The sequence below is a fragment of the Scardinius erythrophthalmus genome (genome assembly GCF_964197995.2).
Source record: "Scardinius erythrophthalmus genome assembly, chromosome: 6".
NCBI classification, from domain to species: Eukaryota; Metazoa; Chordata; class Actinopteri; order Cypriniformes; family Leuciscidae; genus Scardinius; species Scardinius erythrophthalmus.
The window spans coordinates 9,576,590-9,591,295 of NC_138226.1; the positions used below are offsets into that span (position 1 = coordinate 9,576,590).

Sequence of the window (14,706 nt, forward strand, 5' to 3'; positions counted from 1 at the left end):
AGCCTAAAAACGCCTCTAATAAGTGGACATGGCAACATTGCAAGAGCGTGAAGCAGACGCCTTCGCAACTGTGCTTTAAGTTTGCTGAACATAACAAGTCTTTTGTCACTGTAATATTTCTTTGGTCAGAATAGCGGTTACCAAACACGCCAGAGACGCCAGAACGTTGCTTTTTTTACCACAATGTCAATCATCGTGGTTTTGGGAGCAAGTCTTGTTCCGTACACATAAAGAAACCATATTTTACAGAACTGCATTTAAATGCGGTTGTCACTCACTCCTGAAACTTTACAGTGTGTACTTGGCCTTGGCAATAGTGTGTATTTATGATTGACGTTTTTGGTTTCTTTCATAATAATAGTCATTCAGACTTATTCACAAGCTGCTTTTAATGTGTCCTCTGGTCTCTGTACAGTGTTTGTTTTCAAACCCAGCGAGCCGTTGCCTCTGTTCACCCATAAGAAAGTGTGTTCAGAGAAGGTACATCATGCCATTTTTGCTCCTCGAGAGGAGCCGTTGAATGGATGTGACGAAAGTTGTCAGTGGCTCAACGGATCTCAACTGTACTTCCTCACCCAAAACATGGTACTTCAGTGATAATTCTAATCACAGAACGGCCTGAACAGGCGTATAAACATAACTGTAGGACAGTGTAATTTTTTTAATCAACATTATTTTCTTCAGATTTAGATGAAGGGTTCCCACAGCAGTGGAAAACATGGATTTTTAAATCTTGTTTTTAAGACCTGGAAAATATTTGAACATTAACTAAATCTTTAATTTTAACTTAAGTTACGTAGAAAAGTACTTTTAATCATCAAATTATTAAATGTGTAATAAATTATATTTATTATAATAAATCACTATTATATTTATATAATATTAAATGTGAATAAATATATACAATATATTAAAAATAAATTATATCACTGGCAAGTCATGGAAAAGTGTGGGTAGAGTGTAAATGTGATTTAGTGAATTGTGTCCCAACATTTTACTAAAATGAACTGTGTTAAATTATCAGGATTTATTGACCTTCAGCATGGTAACAGAGGAGGACAGAATGTTGTCATCAAGTAAACGGGTACAGTTCTTTTTTTTTTTTCTTACCTTATGCTCATTTATTTTGAGGGCCCCAAAGTAACTCTTCATGTGTCTCGTTGGTACAGCTTGTCATTGACGACAGCGTTGCTGTAACTCCATTTTACCTGCTGTTGGGCAAACACAGACAGCAGCAGCAGAAACTCAACACACCATCCCATCCAGCGGCTGACAAACCCCAACAGAAACAGGCCTCAGTTTCCATCAAAGAAGTAAGTAGGGTGGGCTCTCTATTCATTATATATATATATATATATATATATATATATATATATATACATATATACATATACATATATATATATATATATATACATATACATATACATATACATATACATATACATATATATATATATATATATATATATATATATATATATATATATATATATATATATACACATACACACACGCATATAGTGCAGGTCAAAAGTTTGGAAACATTAAGATTTTTGTATATTTTTGAAAGAAGTCTGATGCTTATCAAGGCTGCGTTTATTTGATCAAAAATACAGAAAAAAAAACCAGTAATGTGAAATATTATTACAACTTAAAATAATGGTTTTCTGTTTGAATATACTTTAAAAAAAATAATTTATTCCTGTGATGCAAAGCTGAATTTTCAGCATCATTACTCCAGTCTTCAGTGTCACATGTGACTGCCAGTCTATCACATGATCCTTTAGAAATCATTCTAATATTCTGATTTATTATGAGTGTTGGAAACAGTTCTGCTGCCTAATATATTTGATGAATAAAAGTTTAAAAAGAACTGCATTTATTCAAAATAAAAAAATATTTTCTAATTATATAAATCTTCTTTACTATCACTTTTTATCAATTTAACACATCCTTGCTGAATAAAAGTATTGATTTATTTAAAAAAAAGAAAGAAAATTACTGACTCAAAATTACTGACCAGTACTGTATATTGTTGTTAAAAAAGATTTCTATTTTTTTTAAAATTGCTGCTTTTTTTTTTTTTTTTTTTTACTTTTTATTCATCAAAGTATCCTAAAAAAGTATCACAGGTTATGAAAAAAATATTAAGCAGCAGAACTGTTTCCAACTTTGATAATGAATCATCATATTAGAATGATTTTGAAAGGATCATGTGATAGACTGGAGTAATGATCCTGAAAATTCAGCTTTGCATCACAGAAATAAATGATCATTTAAAGTGTAATAAATTGAAAACCAATTATTTTAAATTGTAATAATAGATCACAATATAATTTTTTTTCTGTATTTTTGATCAAATAAATGCAGGCTTGATGAGCAGAAGAAACTTCTTTCAAAAACATTAAAAATAGTAATGTTTCCAAACTTTTGACCTGTACTGTGTGTATATATATATATATATATATATATATATATATATATATATTTTTTTTTTTTTTTTTTTTTTTTTTTTTTTTTTCAAATTGACCACGATTCTGAGCAAACTAAACAAAATAACATGTAATTTACTAGAGGTTCTGACAAAATGTTAATTGCTGCAGTCTATTTAAAATGTTTTATTAATTTGAACACTTTTTTTTTTATATATCGGTTTGAATTAATGATTCAATGGCTCACTCATAAATACTTCACTTGCTTCATTACTGGATGAATCAGCGTTTTTAAATGATGCAATGAAATCATTTTTTTAAGTCACTTGCCTCAACCTCAATGCCTACATGATGAGACACCTGAGACAAATTCTAGGCATTAAATGGTGGCACCATATATCCAACAAAGAGTTACTAGATAAAACCAACACGCCCAGTATTTACGAAACACTAATCCAGCGCAATTTGAGATGGCCTGGTCATCTGAGCAGACTGGACAATAGTCAACTACCAAAATAGATTATCTACTCCCAGCTCAAAGAGGGGCATAGGCAGGCCAAAGCTGCGCTTCAGAGACACAGTTAAAAGAAATCTCAAGCATAAACTGATTCCAAGCAAAAAACAGGACTCCTAGAGAAATCTAATTCGAAGGAAGTCGTCATCGGACACGATGGACAGCAAAATTGTCGCCACCTATTGGCGTAGCAATGTAACTGATACAATTGTTATTTGAAGCGCCAAGTTACTTCCAAAAGATATTTTGCTCTGTTTTGAACGTTACTGTAGACATCAGTGTTTATATCCGAACTTCTATGATAATTTGAATATTTGTAGGACAGACATAATGATACTGTGTGGTTGAAAAGACTGTTCTATATGAGACTGATCTATATAAATGACATTTATATGTCAATTGTCATGTTTAAAGATCAGTGGCACGAACACAGATCTGAATGTTCCGGTGTGATTTTGTCAAAGGTTTAATAGACATAGCTGAATCGTTGTCAATTAGGAATGAGATCGTGTGGGTGTTTGAATCAAGATTGTGATCTTTTAATGATTAATCGTGCAGCTCTAATGTATTATTATATTTACCTGTTTGAATAAAATTAGTACTTTTATTTAGCAAGGACTCTGAATAAATTGATAAAAAATGAAGGTAAAGACACTGTTACAATCGATTTTAAATAAATGCTGTTCTTTTGAACTTTCTATTCAAAGAGTTGTGAGAAATGTATCATGGTTTCCCCAAAACTAATAATGAAAATTGTTTCTTGAGCACCAAATCAGCATATTAGATTAATTTCTGATTCAGCTTTGCCATTACAAATCAAACATATATTATATTAAAATCAAAATATGGCCAAAACATGCATAGAAAGAAATCAATCACACTTGTCACAATATTGCTGTATTTCATCAGTATTCAATATCACCCAGCCCTAATCTCAAGCCATGGGGTGGGAATGGAATATGGATATCTAAGTATTTAGTTCTTGTTACATCCTCTGGTCTTTTTTTTTTTTTTTTTTTCTTAGTTGTTACACACACCAGCTCATGTTCTACCTGCTGCTTCAGTCCTGTGCTCAATGTTTGTCAACTCCCTCCTGATCTCCAACACCGGAGTCCGGTAAGACCCCCTCGGGTTTTTCCTTGCATGCACAATGGATATTTATGAATATTTGTTTTCTTTGAAAGTTAACCGCAGTAAACATGACTATTTCTCAGTTTCCCTTCTCCTTTTTTTTTATGAGCTGATCTGTAAGCACATTCATTTAATATTTTTGCTTTTGCACAGAGAGGAAATGGAGTCTTCGGAGCAGGAAATGGACAGTGAGAAAGAGGAAGAGGACTCTGAGGGGGAAATGGAGACCCGTGATAGTCAGCAGGAGCTCAGAGCTCAGGGTTCAGTGGATGAGGTGACGCCGAAACTTTCTAAAGCACAAGAGAGGGAACTGAAGAGGGTCAGAAAGACTGACTTTAGCTGGATGACTGGCCTCATTGTCTCCAAACCATGATGAAGCAAATTCATGATCCTGTTATTGTGGGGGTTTTTTATTCTTCCCAACTTTCTTCAAACCCAGAATGGTGGTTGGTTAGCAGTTGTTTATTCGGATTGCAGCTGCCCAGTTGGGATTTGATCAATGATTCTTTTTGGAACAAAAAGGACAATACTATTTTGTAATTCTGAATGTTAGTGTAATGTTCATCCCATTTTCATTAACATTAATTTATAAAGGACTTTTTGAACAATGTGCTGTGAAAAAAATATTTTGGTCTATGTGTGCATTGATTTTGTAACTCTGGTCAACAAATATTGGTCAAAAAGTGCTTCGACTGTTCTGTTTTAATGGTTTATGAGTGGTTTTGGTCAATTGTTAGGCGGTCATGTGTTGGTAACACCTCACAGTTACTTCAATCATGTTTTTTCTCTGTACTAATGTAAACTGCAGACAAGGTAAACGAATGTTAACGCCTATATATTAGAACTGCTTTCCAGGAAATGTATCAAAGGTCATGGTTGTGATATACCTTTTTAGGACTGATATTGTATAAAATGAATTGCTCAGGACACAGGGTATTTCACACGTGCGCATTTCTTTTTCAATCACTAAGGAGAGTATCTTATCTCTTACCCATGTCTTGATTTCTAGTTCAAGCAAAGTCGAATTTTTAGTTGAGCTTTGCTCCCACTTTGCTTCAGGCTTTAACTAATATTGAGTACATTCTGCCTTCGTTTTTTTTTTTTTTTACCGTCTAGATTGTGTTTTTAGGACCAACAGTGAGAAACTTTACTCAGTTGCATACAAATTTTAGGTCTAGACCCGGCAGGTCAGCCAGAATGGGAGGCGTTGCGTTTGTTGCTGGCAAGTAATCAGGTCGTTCTTTGTCTTTGCTTCTCATGCAAGCCAAGCTCAACTCAGCTTTTAGTCAGTGCATTAACCAAAAAAAGTCTGAAAGGGCCTTTTAGAGAAAATTAGCAGCAAACCCTTCTGAGGAATGTGACCCTGTACAATTGCTGCTGCATGTCGGGTTCTTAGTCGACGTCTTAATTCCCCCCCTACATATTTCAATCACTCAAATGTTGCGTGTGGATTCAAATCTGTTTATTTCAGTTGAAGTGAGATGCAGTACAAGTCTTAAGTTGTATATTCTCCCTGCATTGGAGTGTGATCCACAATTATTGCAAGTATAACACAACAGGAACAGAATCAATATGCTCCCACAAAGAATAATGTATGTTTGTTCTTACATTACATTCAACTGGATTTTAAAAGTAAAATTTATTGCAAGTGTTTCATTTGGTAATTGTCAAGGGTACGGTGATCTGTGTGGCATTACATAGGACAAAACTGAATTCAAAAAATAGTAGTCAACACAAGAATATAAACATATTTTACAGATGTAAATAAGGCTTCACATTCACAGAAATACAGACAATATGCACTGACGCAATGAAGCATGAGTTTAAAGACCGACAGTATGTTCACAAGGGCCTCATGAAACATTAAAAATGCTTACTTAACAACAGCTGCACTTCAAACCAGCCGTCCACATTGGACTCAATCCCTTCTCTTTTCTGTGCATATGGTGGAGCCCCGCTGGTGTCCAACCTCAATATTACACAACTTACAAAATACCTCAACTATATGTCAAGCCAGCTGTGGTTTTCAAAAGGATGTTAGTGCCTGAGTGATTGTGGCTTTTGTGGCAAGCGTGGGCTCATAGGCCTAAAAAAGCAGGTCTGTAATGTTTACTTAGTACCATGGAACATCTAGATTAGCATATGATTTGCATGAAGGAAAAACTGAGGTGTGGCATCACCTTAAAGGGCAGTAAAACAGATTTTAGTTCTAAAATCCCATTTCTGTTGCTATTTTTGAAGCAAATATGAGAATCTTCCAGTTTTGATGCAGAACTGCAAGAGAAATTTTCACAATTCCTGCCTGACTGTGAACTTTGGTGGAAGGGAATCAATTGTGTGCAAATACCTTAAACCTGAAGTGTCTCGTTGCACTCATTTCGTAACCGACAAAGTGTAATCACGTAAAGTGCTTGTGTAACAATCTTTGCAAAAACAAGAATTATGTGCTAAAAATCACTTTCTAATCAAACAGAACAAAATAAATCTAGTGCTAAAAACTAGTTGCAATGGGGCGAGTGTATCAGGGCCTAAATCTCCAAGAAATGTTCACACCACTAATATTAGGAATGTTAACAAGAAAACTGCTGCAATTCCCTCACTTCCACATGGTGAAAAAAATCCACTTTGGTTACATGTACAAACTGTATATATATATGTCTGCATTGCTTTCCAGAAGAGTTGTAATAATAGCACCACCGAAGCTGAGATACAGAATACTGACTACATGTATATAAATATATAAGCATTATATAAGCATAACTGAATGAATAACTAGAACACTCCAAATAACTATAAAAGAGACTTTAACCATGGCTTGTAAAAAGCATTGAGGGGCAAACATTACAAAACTACTCTATCTTAAGTAGAACACATTGCAAAACTCACATACCTAGTCTGAAGATTAACTACGACCATAAAGTCGAAAAACCAATGTATAAAATATGTAAAAGTAGAATAAATATGCCCATTTTTGCTTTGGAGTTATTAAAGCATGGTATATCACATTAGAACCATAGTTCCCATTTGTTAGTTTTCCCCTACAATTACTTCTCAGGCATTTTTACAGCACCTTGAACACAAAAAACAAGGGAAGCAATGTATGCTTTTTTTGACATACATATCTCTAAGCTACGCTAAGGAGAGCTCCGCCTCTTCTTTGTTATTTTAGCTAATGGAGAAGAATTTTTACTCATGCACAAGCACTGCAAAAGCATGCATGTTAGTAAAAGAGATGGAATGGGTTCCTGGCGACGTTCTCGAAGAACACAGCATGCAAAACTAGTAGAAATTGGCTTACGGTCTCTAAATTGTTATACAGAGTTGGAAAGTGAGGGAATATTGGGATCTGGCTTCTGCTCGGGCGAACAGAACAGGAAGAGTCGACTTCGGAGGGTTTTATAGGCAAACCTGAAATACATCATATGTCCCATTGCAACGAAGGAAACTGAGATGATCACGAGAAGGCCGAAGGCCTCTGGATTTGGTGCAAGGATGACCATGATGAAGTGCAGGAGATCAAGTAGATAGTTCATAGAGTTCTGGACACCATTGATGACTCCTCTCTCAGACTCAATCACATTCTCTTGGATCAGTTGGGTCACCGTCAAGTCAAAGGACCAAAGACCTGAAAGCAATTTAAGAGAAACAATTCAAACATAGTGTGACATTAAAAGAGCGCCAGCACACAATTATCACAAACATGACTTGTTGTTATTTGGTCTCAAAGGTTGGCTTTACAACTTTCAGGTGATAAAAAGATATGGATATCACTTTCCTCTTCTCGAAGATAACGGAAAATAAGGACTAAATACAACTATTTATATTGTTTCCTGTTGGTTGCTCATTTACTTACCAATTCTAGCAGCAATGACACCGGCGAAGAGAAGACTGACAGACATGTAGGACTCCACTTGGGGGGCTTCCTCAAAAACAGTGGCATTCGTCTGAATCTGTGGTTCAATTGTAGGAACAAAAGTAGGATTCTCACGCAGCGAGCCGCTGTCTCCAAACAGATGTTTCAAGACCTCTTCAAAGGGCGAGACGCTGAGATCGAAAGGGCTGCCAGGAGCAAAGACGGATGCCACGCAGAGCACGAGGCAAGACAGTTGGATGACTCCAGCGATGAAGCCTGTTCTGATCAGGCCGCACTTCTTTCTGATCCAGGTGAAGCCCACCGTTCCACAGATTCCAGATATAGCCGAGGCTCCCATGAGGAGACTAAGCACAGAGCCGTTCAGGCCCTGAGTGTACGCGTAGCCAGTGGTGATGCAGTCAAAGCCCAGAACGGTCATGTAGAGGAAAGCCAGAGACATGCCGGCAAAGAAGATGGACTGATTGTAGTAGGCTACCCAGCCATCCTTAAAGGTACGGATGGGCTCTGTCATTTGGTAGCAGCAACTGGTTTTCTTCTTCACCTCAGCGGTTTCATTCATCAGCTGGGAGCCTTCAACTGGACTTTCACTATTTCCGATCTCTGTAACAGTGAATAAAGTAAAGTTAAGTAAAGAGCTATAGATATAACTGGATATGTCACTCTTTGCGTCAGCATTTAGAAAATGCACAATGAAAGGCACTTTCAACAAATAGGGAACAAAATAGGATTTGAAACTTAAAAAAAAAGCAAATGATCAGTGAAAGGTTGCTTAATCTTCAAAAAAGAAGAAAAAACAAAGTGAAGATGTTTCATAAAAAGTTTCATAATTTGCCTTATATGAAGGTTTATAGTTACCAAGTGCAGTTAACACTGTAGTTTGAGTAACTTATTGATCAAATTAATTGTTTACTTCCTGGTTGTCACAATTTTAAGGAATGTTACATTTTTGTAATGGGAAAAATCCATAGGTAACAGGGTTCTGCACAAAGTTTTGTTTGTAATGCTTAAAAAAAGAAAAGGTATTGGGACTCTATGTACTGTATTAGTGAAAAGTGGCAGAGGAGTTTGGGTGGTACAACAAACCTTTTTGTTTGTTGAGATGCTTCAGCTCCTGGTCATCAGTGTTCTTCTGTCCTGATTTTAAGGCAAGCGCTGGAGTCTTCTGATAAACTTTCCAAAGCAGGAAGTACTCCAAGCACATGGAGAACAGGTTCCAGCCCGAGATAAAGCCACAGCCGATGAAATGGGAACCGAATGACATGATCTGGCCCACAAGCATTGGAGCCAGAATGTTGGTTAACTGGTCAATTATTCTTACAGTTGCGTTCATATCTGACAAAATAGAAATATAGAAAACAAAAGAGAGAACAACTGTTAAAATCTGTGATAGGCCTATTCTCTATATTCTGAAAACTGTTGTGCTGCTTAATATATATTATATACATTTGCTAAATGTGTATATATATATGATGTTTATTTCGTTTTTTCCACAGTAATGAGAAAGCTATGTGTTAGCTATGCTTTCATGGATTTCTGGGAGGTTACTGGGTTCATTGATGGGTTTATAATGAGAGTCATATGGAATGACAGCTGATGCAAGCATTCTATAAAGATAAGACGATTGATGGAGAAAGAGCTGTAATGCATTTTATGAGTTTTCTCGACTAAGTGAAATGATTATTATAGACAGTATAGTGGTCGAAAAAAAAATGATTTGGACACGTAAGCCACATTCCGTTAAATAAAATTCGTGAAAAAATACAAATTGCTAAATAATTTACAAAATTAAAAATGATTCAACTAAAAGTTGTTTGTTACACTAGTTATTCAATTTTACAACAACAAATATATCAGTCAAAAAATAAAGACAAAATGATTTGGACACTTTTTTATTATTAAACTTAGTGGAACATGTCCTTAGTTAATGTGATGAACTACAACTGTGTTTACTCTGAAATATATGAAATTCATATATTTTTAGCTTGGCTTAGTGTCTAAAAGTGTCCAAATACTTTTTGGGGCCACTGTAATAAAGTTGAAGAAGGTGAAACATTAAAAGTCCTGACCTGCCAGATTGCTCCGATCATCTCCAGCTACAACCACAACCCAGTCCCTCTGGATGGTGATAGACATAGCTGTGCTGGCTAGGTTAGCGATGTTAGCAATGCTGATGACCATAATGTAGCATGATGTCTGCAATGACAAAAAACATGTCACTGTGTCCAATAAATCGTTAATTGTTTTAGTACACTGCCACAAAAAGCTTAAACTCAATTTTCAGGAACAATCCAGAACAAAAAACGGTTCATTGAACAAGCCACATTTTGTCTGCTATATGGGTTCTCGACCTCAGTGACACGGGACAAACAGCAGGTTTTGTTTGTTATTGTATATGTTAAGCTTTCCAGTCTTTTAACAGACTCAAAGGACTAATATTGAGTAAGCAACATGCTTTCTACTCATGTGACATCCCTGGATTCTGCTGACAGCATGTCATCGTTTTGTTACCAAGGTGTCGTGTTTCACTTACATGAACTTAAATTGAGGCCATTCAAAATAAAGAGGGGAGCTTTTCCCTCTTTTAAGACATTATCTTCTATATAGGTTAGAAATTGATAAGGAGCTTGAAATTACTCTCAATATCCTCTTATAATTTTTGCCAACTATGAAAAATAAACTTGTTTTTCCACACATTCAAAACAGCAAGTCAGAGTGAAACAATATGCATAAAAATGGAGTAAAAACAAAACTGGAGGCCAAAGAACTGCAGCAAAAATGTTCTGATCTTGGAAATGATGACTTTCTTTATTGTGCATAAATATGAGTTAGTTCTGTGGGCTTTCGAAGAACTATTTACACAGCGAATACTGATCGATAAATAGTGTCAGAGTTTTGCTAGGAATCAGACTCACCAGCAACCATCCGTCATACATGGTAGAAAGCTGTTCTTTATACTGGAAAACGGCCATCAGAAGGATACCGCAGAGAATGACAGCACTGTTCTGGACAACCAAAGATGTCTGCGCCACTGAAATTAAGAAAGAAATCCAGACGTTCAGTAAAAATGTTGGAATAACTGGCATAATTAATGAGTAATTAATGTGTTGTGTTTCACAATAATCCTGCATGCTCTGTAGTTGGGGCTTTGTCATGTTTACCTCTCAGTCTGGGGTTTTTGTCCACCCAGTCACCAATAATAGCGCCCAGTAAGAGGACGGACCCCGCAACCACCAGTCCATACACGGCTGTCAAGAGTAAACTATTGCCATACAGCTCCACCAAAAACACAGCCACAGCAAAATTCCACATCCGATCCCCCTGTAACATAATGACACAATGATCATCGGTCAATGTAATTTTGTGATTGAAATAAGACTAGTACACTGGGATTCATGCAAAAGAATTAGTTGTCACTGTCAGTAGTATTTTGCAGCTTATGTTAGCTGATATGGATCAACACATTTATAGGCTATAAGACAAAGTTTTAATAAAATAATTCATATATTAGACACGTGTGTTTTGGAGTAAAATGAATGATCTTCAAACTGTCACTCTGCTGTCATGGTAGATATTATCTCTTAGTAATATCAAAACCAATTATTTATTTTTTTGTTGTTTAAAGTTCAAATAAACATTAAAATAACAAATGAAGTTATTATGAAAAAAGGTAAAGCTGAATTTCCCTGAACTTAAGACAAACAAATAAAGAAATTCTGGATCACTTTAAGCCTTCAGTAATCTAAAATATTCATAAATAATCAATAAAATGTAATACAAATGTTTATATAAAAAAAAATTGTTGTTGTTGTAACTGACACATTAAAAGAAGAACGAGAGCTGTCAAACAAAGACCCTAATGCAAAAAAATCTCTCACCCATGTTGACAGAGAATGTCCGAGGTAAATGAGGAATTTTGCAGACGTGAAGAATTCGCGAACTCTCTCTGAAGAGAAAATGTAGAAATTGCGATGAGATGAGATAATTCAAGTGCAAGGTTATTTATTAATATTAACGCATTTCATTTATCACAGATTCCTACTGCCAAACAAATCAGTAAACACTTAACTTACCACAGCAAGGTTTCTTAGATGCAGCGCTGTCCATTGCGTGTATATATCGATTGTATTTGTTCGGTTTTGTCAAGCGTTAACGTTAGATTCTTTTGTAAGGGTTCGGGTTAAACGGGCAAAGTAAATCCTCGATGCAAATATTTCCTGCGCAAAACACGAATATTCCCCTTCTCTCCTCTCCTAACTTAGCCAACACTGTAGCTGAAGTTGGAGAGAAATAACCTTTCTAGAACAACTAAATGTGCAAAAACATATAACACCCAAAAGGGCCAGACCCGCGCTCACGGATGCAGCCGAGCTCCGTGTTTATCCCACAGACACGACCAGTCTGACAAGACTGCTGATATATACTGCGAAAATACACTCCGCCCCTTTTAAGCTGAACAAAAACAGAACAGTTTCCGTGACACAGCAACATATTTAATAACACAAGCTCGTCTGAACAGATCAATGTCATGATTTTGATTCACTAGATGAATCTGCAAAATAAATAGCTATTTTAAAAATAGCCTCGTTGCGGTAATCAACAGGTCTAAAAATGTTATTGTAGGGGTTTGTTTCTCCATATGTGACTACATGATTACAAACAGTGTAAACCCCTTATCAATTAAAATGGTTTTGAATTCTTTCCTCCAAAGTTAAAATTCAATATTCTCATATTTGAAATATGAAGTGGACAAACAGCTAGGCAAGGGTCAACAATATAACGAAGGCATTGGGGGATGTTGTCACACAATGTTTTTAATGGGCATTAATGGTGGAAATTCTTAATTTAGGCAAGTTACTTGCAGTCAAGTGTTTAAAGAGATAGTTCACTGCAAAATATAAATTCTGTCATCATTTACTCACCCTCAAGAAGGTATTTTGAAGAATATCGGTCACCAGACAGTTGACAGCACCCATTGATTTTCATATTTGGAAAAAGATACAATGGAAGTCAAAGGCTACCATCAACTGTTTGGTTATTAATATTCTTCCAAAAATATCTTCTTTTGTGTTCAACAGAAGAAAGAAACTCATACAGGTTTGGGAAAACATAAGGGTGAGGAAATCACGACAGAATTTTCATTTTTGGGTGAACCATAAGGTCTAAACTTTTTTGTACACAGCATCCTGCCAAACAAATCAGTAAAGCATTTACCACAGCAAGGTTTCTTAGATGCACCAGTGGCCATTAAATTGGTATTGGCCATTAAAAAACACATATCAGTATCAACAATCTCTATAGGCTATGTCACCATGACAGTTTGATGGGTGACCTGTTGAATTTGAAGAGTGCATGGTACTGTAAAACTCGGTCAAATGGGTAATTCTACAACACAAGCCTTGATGAACATTACTGATTTATGGAAATCCAGAAACTATTGCCAATTAGTAGGGTTTCCATACAATCAGTGTCCACTTTGTCTTATATACTGAATATCAATCTAGATAGATTTATTTTCACAATCAGTACTGGAAGATTTTTCTTTCTCACTGTTCTTGGTTGCACTTTGGATCACTGACAGCTATTTCCCAACAGTTTGGCAGTATATGCCTCTTCCCAATAGTATCCAGATTTATTCTATTCAGGTCAGTACTAACACACAGCAGAGAACTTCAGCACAGAAACAAACATAATGTGAAATATTACATGGAAAGCTACATGTTTTGTTTTCTGCTTTCGTTTTAAAGGAAAGTTATTGCACACTCACTTCTCCAACCCAATTATTGCCTAACCATGAGAGGAACTAGAGTCTTTTATAATTTATAAAGTCATTTCTAGTCTCAGTGGACATGCTTCAATTAAAATTGTCTATAGACTTTTTGCTAAAATGGCTATACCATTTTTGGTTTCCCAAAGAACCTTTTGAGTGAACAGTTCTTAAAAAAAACATGTATTTACTTAGTGTGAAGAACATTTTAATCTAAAGAACCCCTTTTCACTATAAAGAACCTTTTGTGCAATGGAAAGGTACTATGGATGTTAAAGGTTTTTCATGGAAATATAGATGCTTTCTTTCTGATGCAGAAACTCATGGCAAAAGTAATAGCATGTTTTTCTTATCTCGTGAATTTTTTTGACATGATAATGCATGCATAAAAAGTGAAGTAATGCTTTGCTCGGTTTGATTGTTTTTAAATAATAACGTGATGCAATGATATGTCTAATCACAAAACAAACAGAGAGGATTGTGTTGTTATACCTCTTTGTTAGTGGTTTTCATATTTGTTTGCTGCAGTATTTTGCAGTAGCCTATGCATGACAAAGCAACACCTAACACTGGTTGTGGGCCTGATTAAAAAGTCTGACGATTAGAAACCCATCCCATTCACGGAAGGCTCAAAAGCTGAGTCATGTTGCACACGGAACCATCCACAGATATCTGAGACATGGAAATCAGAGACTTGGTTTTGTGCTCCACCACTCTGTTGGTCTCATAAGACCATATAAGTGCTTTACTTGCTGGCTCATATCCTTTACATCTGTAGAATGAAAGAATCCGACACTGGTGACTTTCCCACTTATCAAACTACACATTTTTTAACACACCACAACAATGTTCGGGCTCTATTCATGGTTTTTATGGTAAGAACCCCCCCCCCCACATGTGTGGTCTATATCTAGATTAAATTGAGAAAATTACAACTAAACATGGTTTTCTTTGACCTGACAAATCAGCTGAGCAACTGTCCCAATAC

The 14,706-nt window shown here is 35.8% G+C and overlaps 2 protein-coding genes across 2 annotated transcripts in view; one reads left to right on the forward strand and one right to left on the reverse strand.

The window, feature by feature from the left end:
- The window catches only part of wdr75 (WD repeat domain 75), a 21,811-nt gene extending 16,085 nt beyond the window's left edge, over positions 1–5,726 (forward strand). The window contains exons 17-21 of the mRNA XM_081368429.1: positions 416–585; positions 1,025–1,084; positions 1,170–1,313; positions 3,974–4,065; positions 4,234–5,726. Coding sequence (XP_081224555.1) covers positions 416–585; positions 1,025–1,084; positions 1,170–1,313; positions 3,974–4,065; positions 4,234–4,453 — 686 coding nt within the window. The 3' untranslated portion in view covers positions 4,454–5,726. The remainder of the gene's footprint in view (positions 1–415; positions 586–1,024; positions 1,085–1,169; positions 1,314–3,973; positions 4,066–4,233) is intronic.
- On the reverse strand, positions 5,523–12,378 carry slc40a1 (solute carrier family 40 member 1). Its single transcript, XM_081368430.1, has 8 exons — positions 12,025–12,378; positions 11,830–11,897; positions 11,113–11,272; positions 10,867–10,982; positions 10,021–10,147; positions 9,038–9,286; positions 7,934–8,554; positions 5,523–7,705 (listed from the first exon to the last, which is right to left on the reverse strand). The coding sequence occupies exons 1-8, from the start codon at positions 12,056–12,058 to the stop codon at positions 7,392–7,394; spliced, it is 1,689 nt and encodes a 562-aa protein (XP_081224556.1). The 5' UTR covers positions 12,059–12,378; the 3' UTR covers positions 5,523–7,391.
- Positions 12,379–14,706: the final 2,328 nt, after the last annotated feature.

Coding starts and splice junctions, on each gene's coding strand:
- slc40a1 (XM_081368430.1), bottom strand. CDS start 12,058: ATGGACAGCGCTGCATCTAAGAAACCTTGCTGTG. Junction 10,983..11,112: donor CAAAAACCCCAGACTGAGAG/GTAAACATGACA, acceptor TCTTAATTTCAG/TGGCGCAGACATCTTTGGTT. Junction 10,148..10,866: donor TGTATGACGGATGGTTGCTG/GTGAGTCTGATT, acceptor TTGTCATTGCAG/ACATCATGCTACATTATGGT.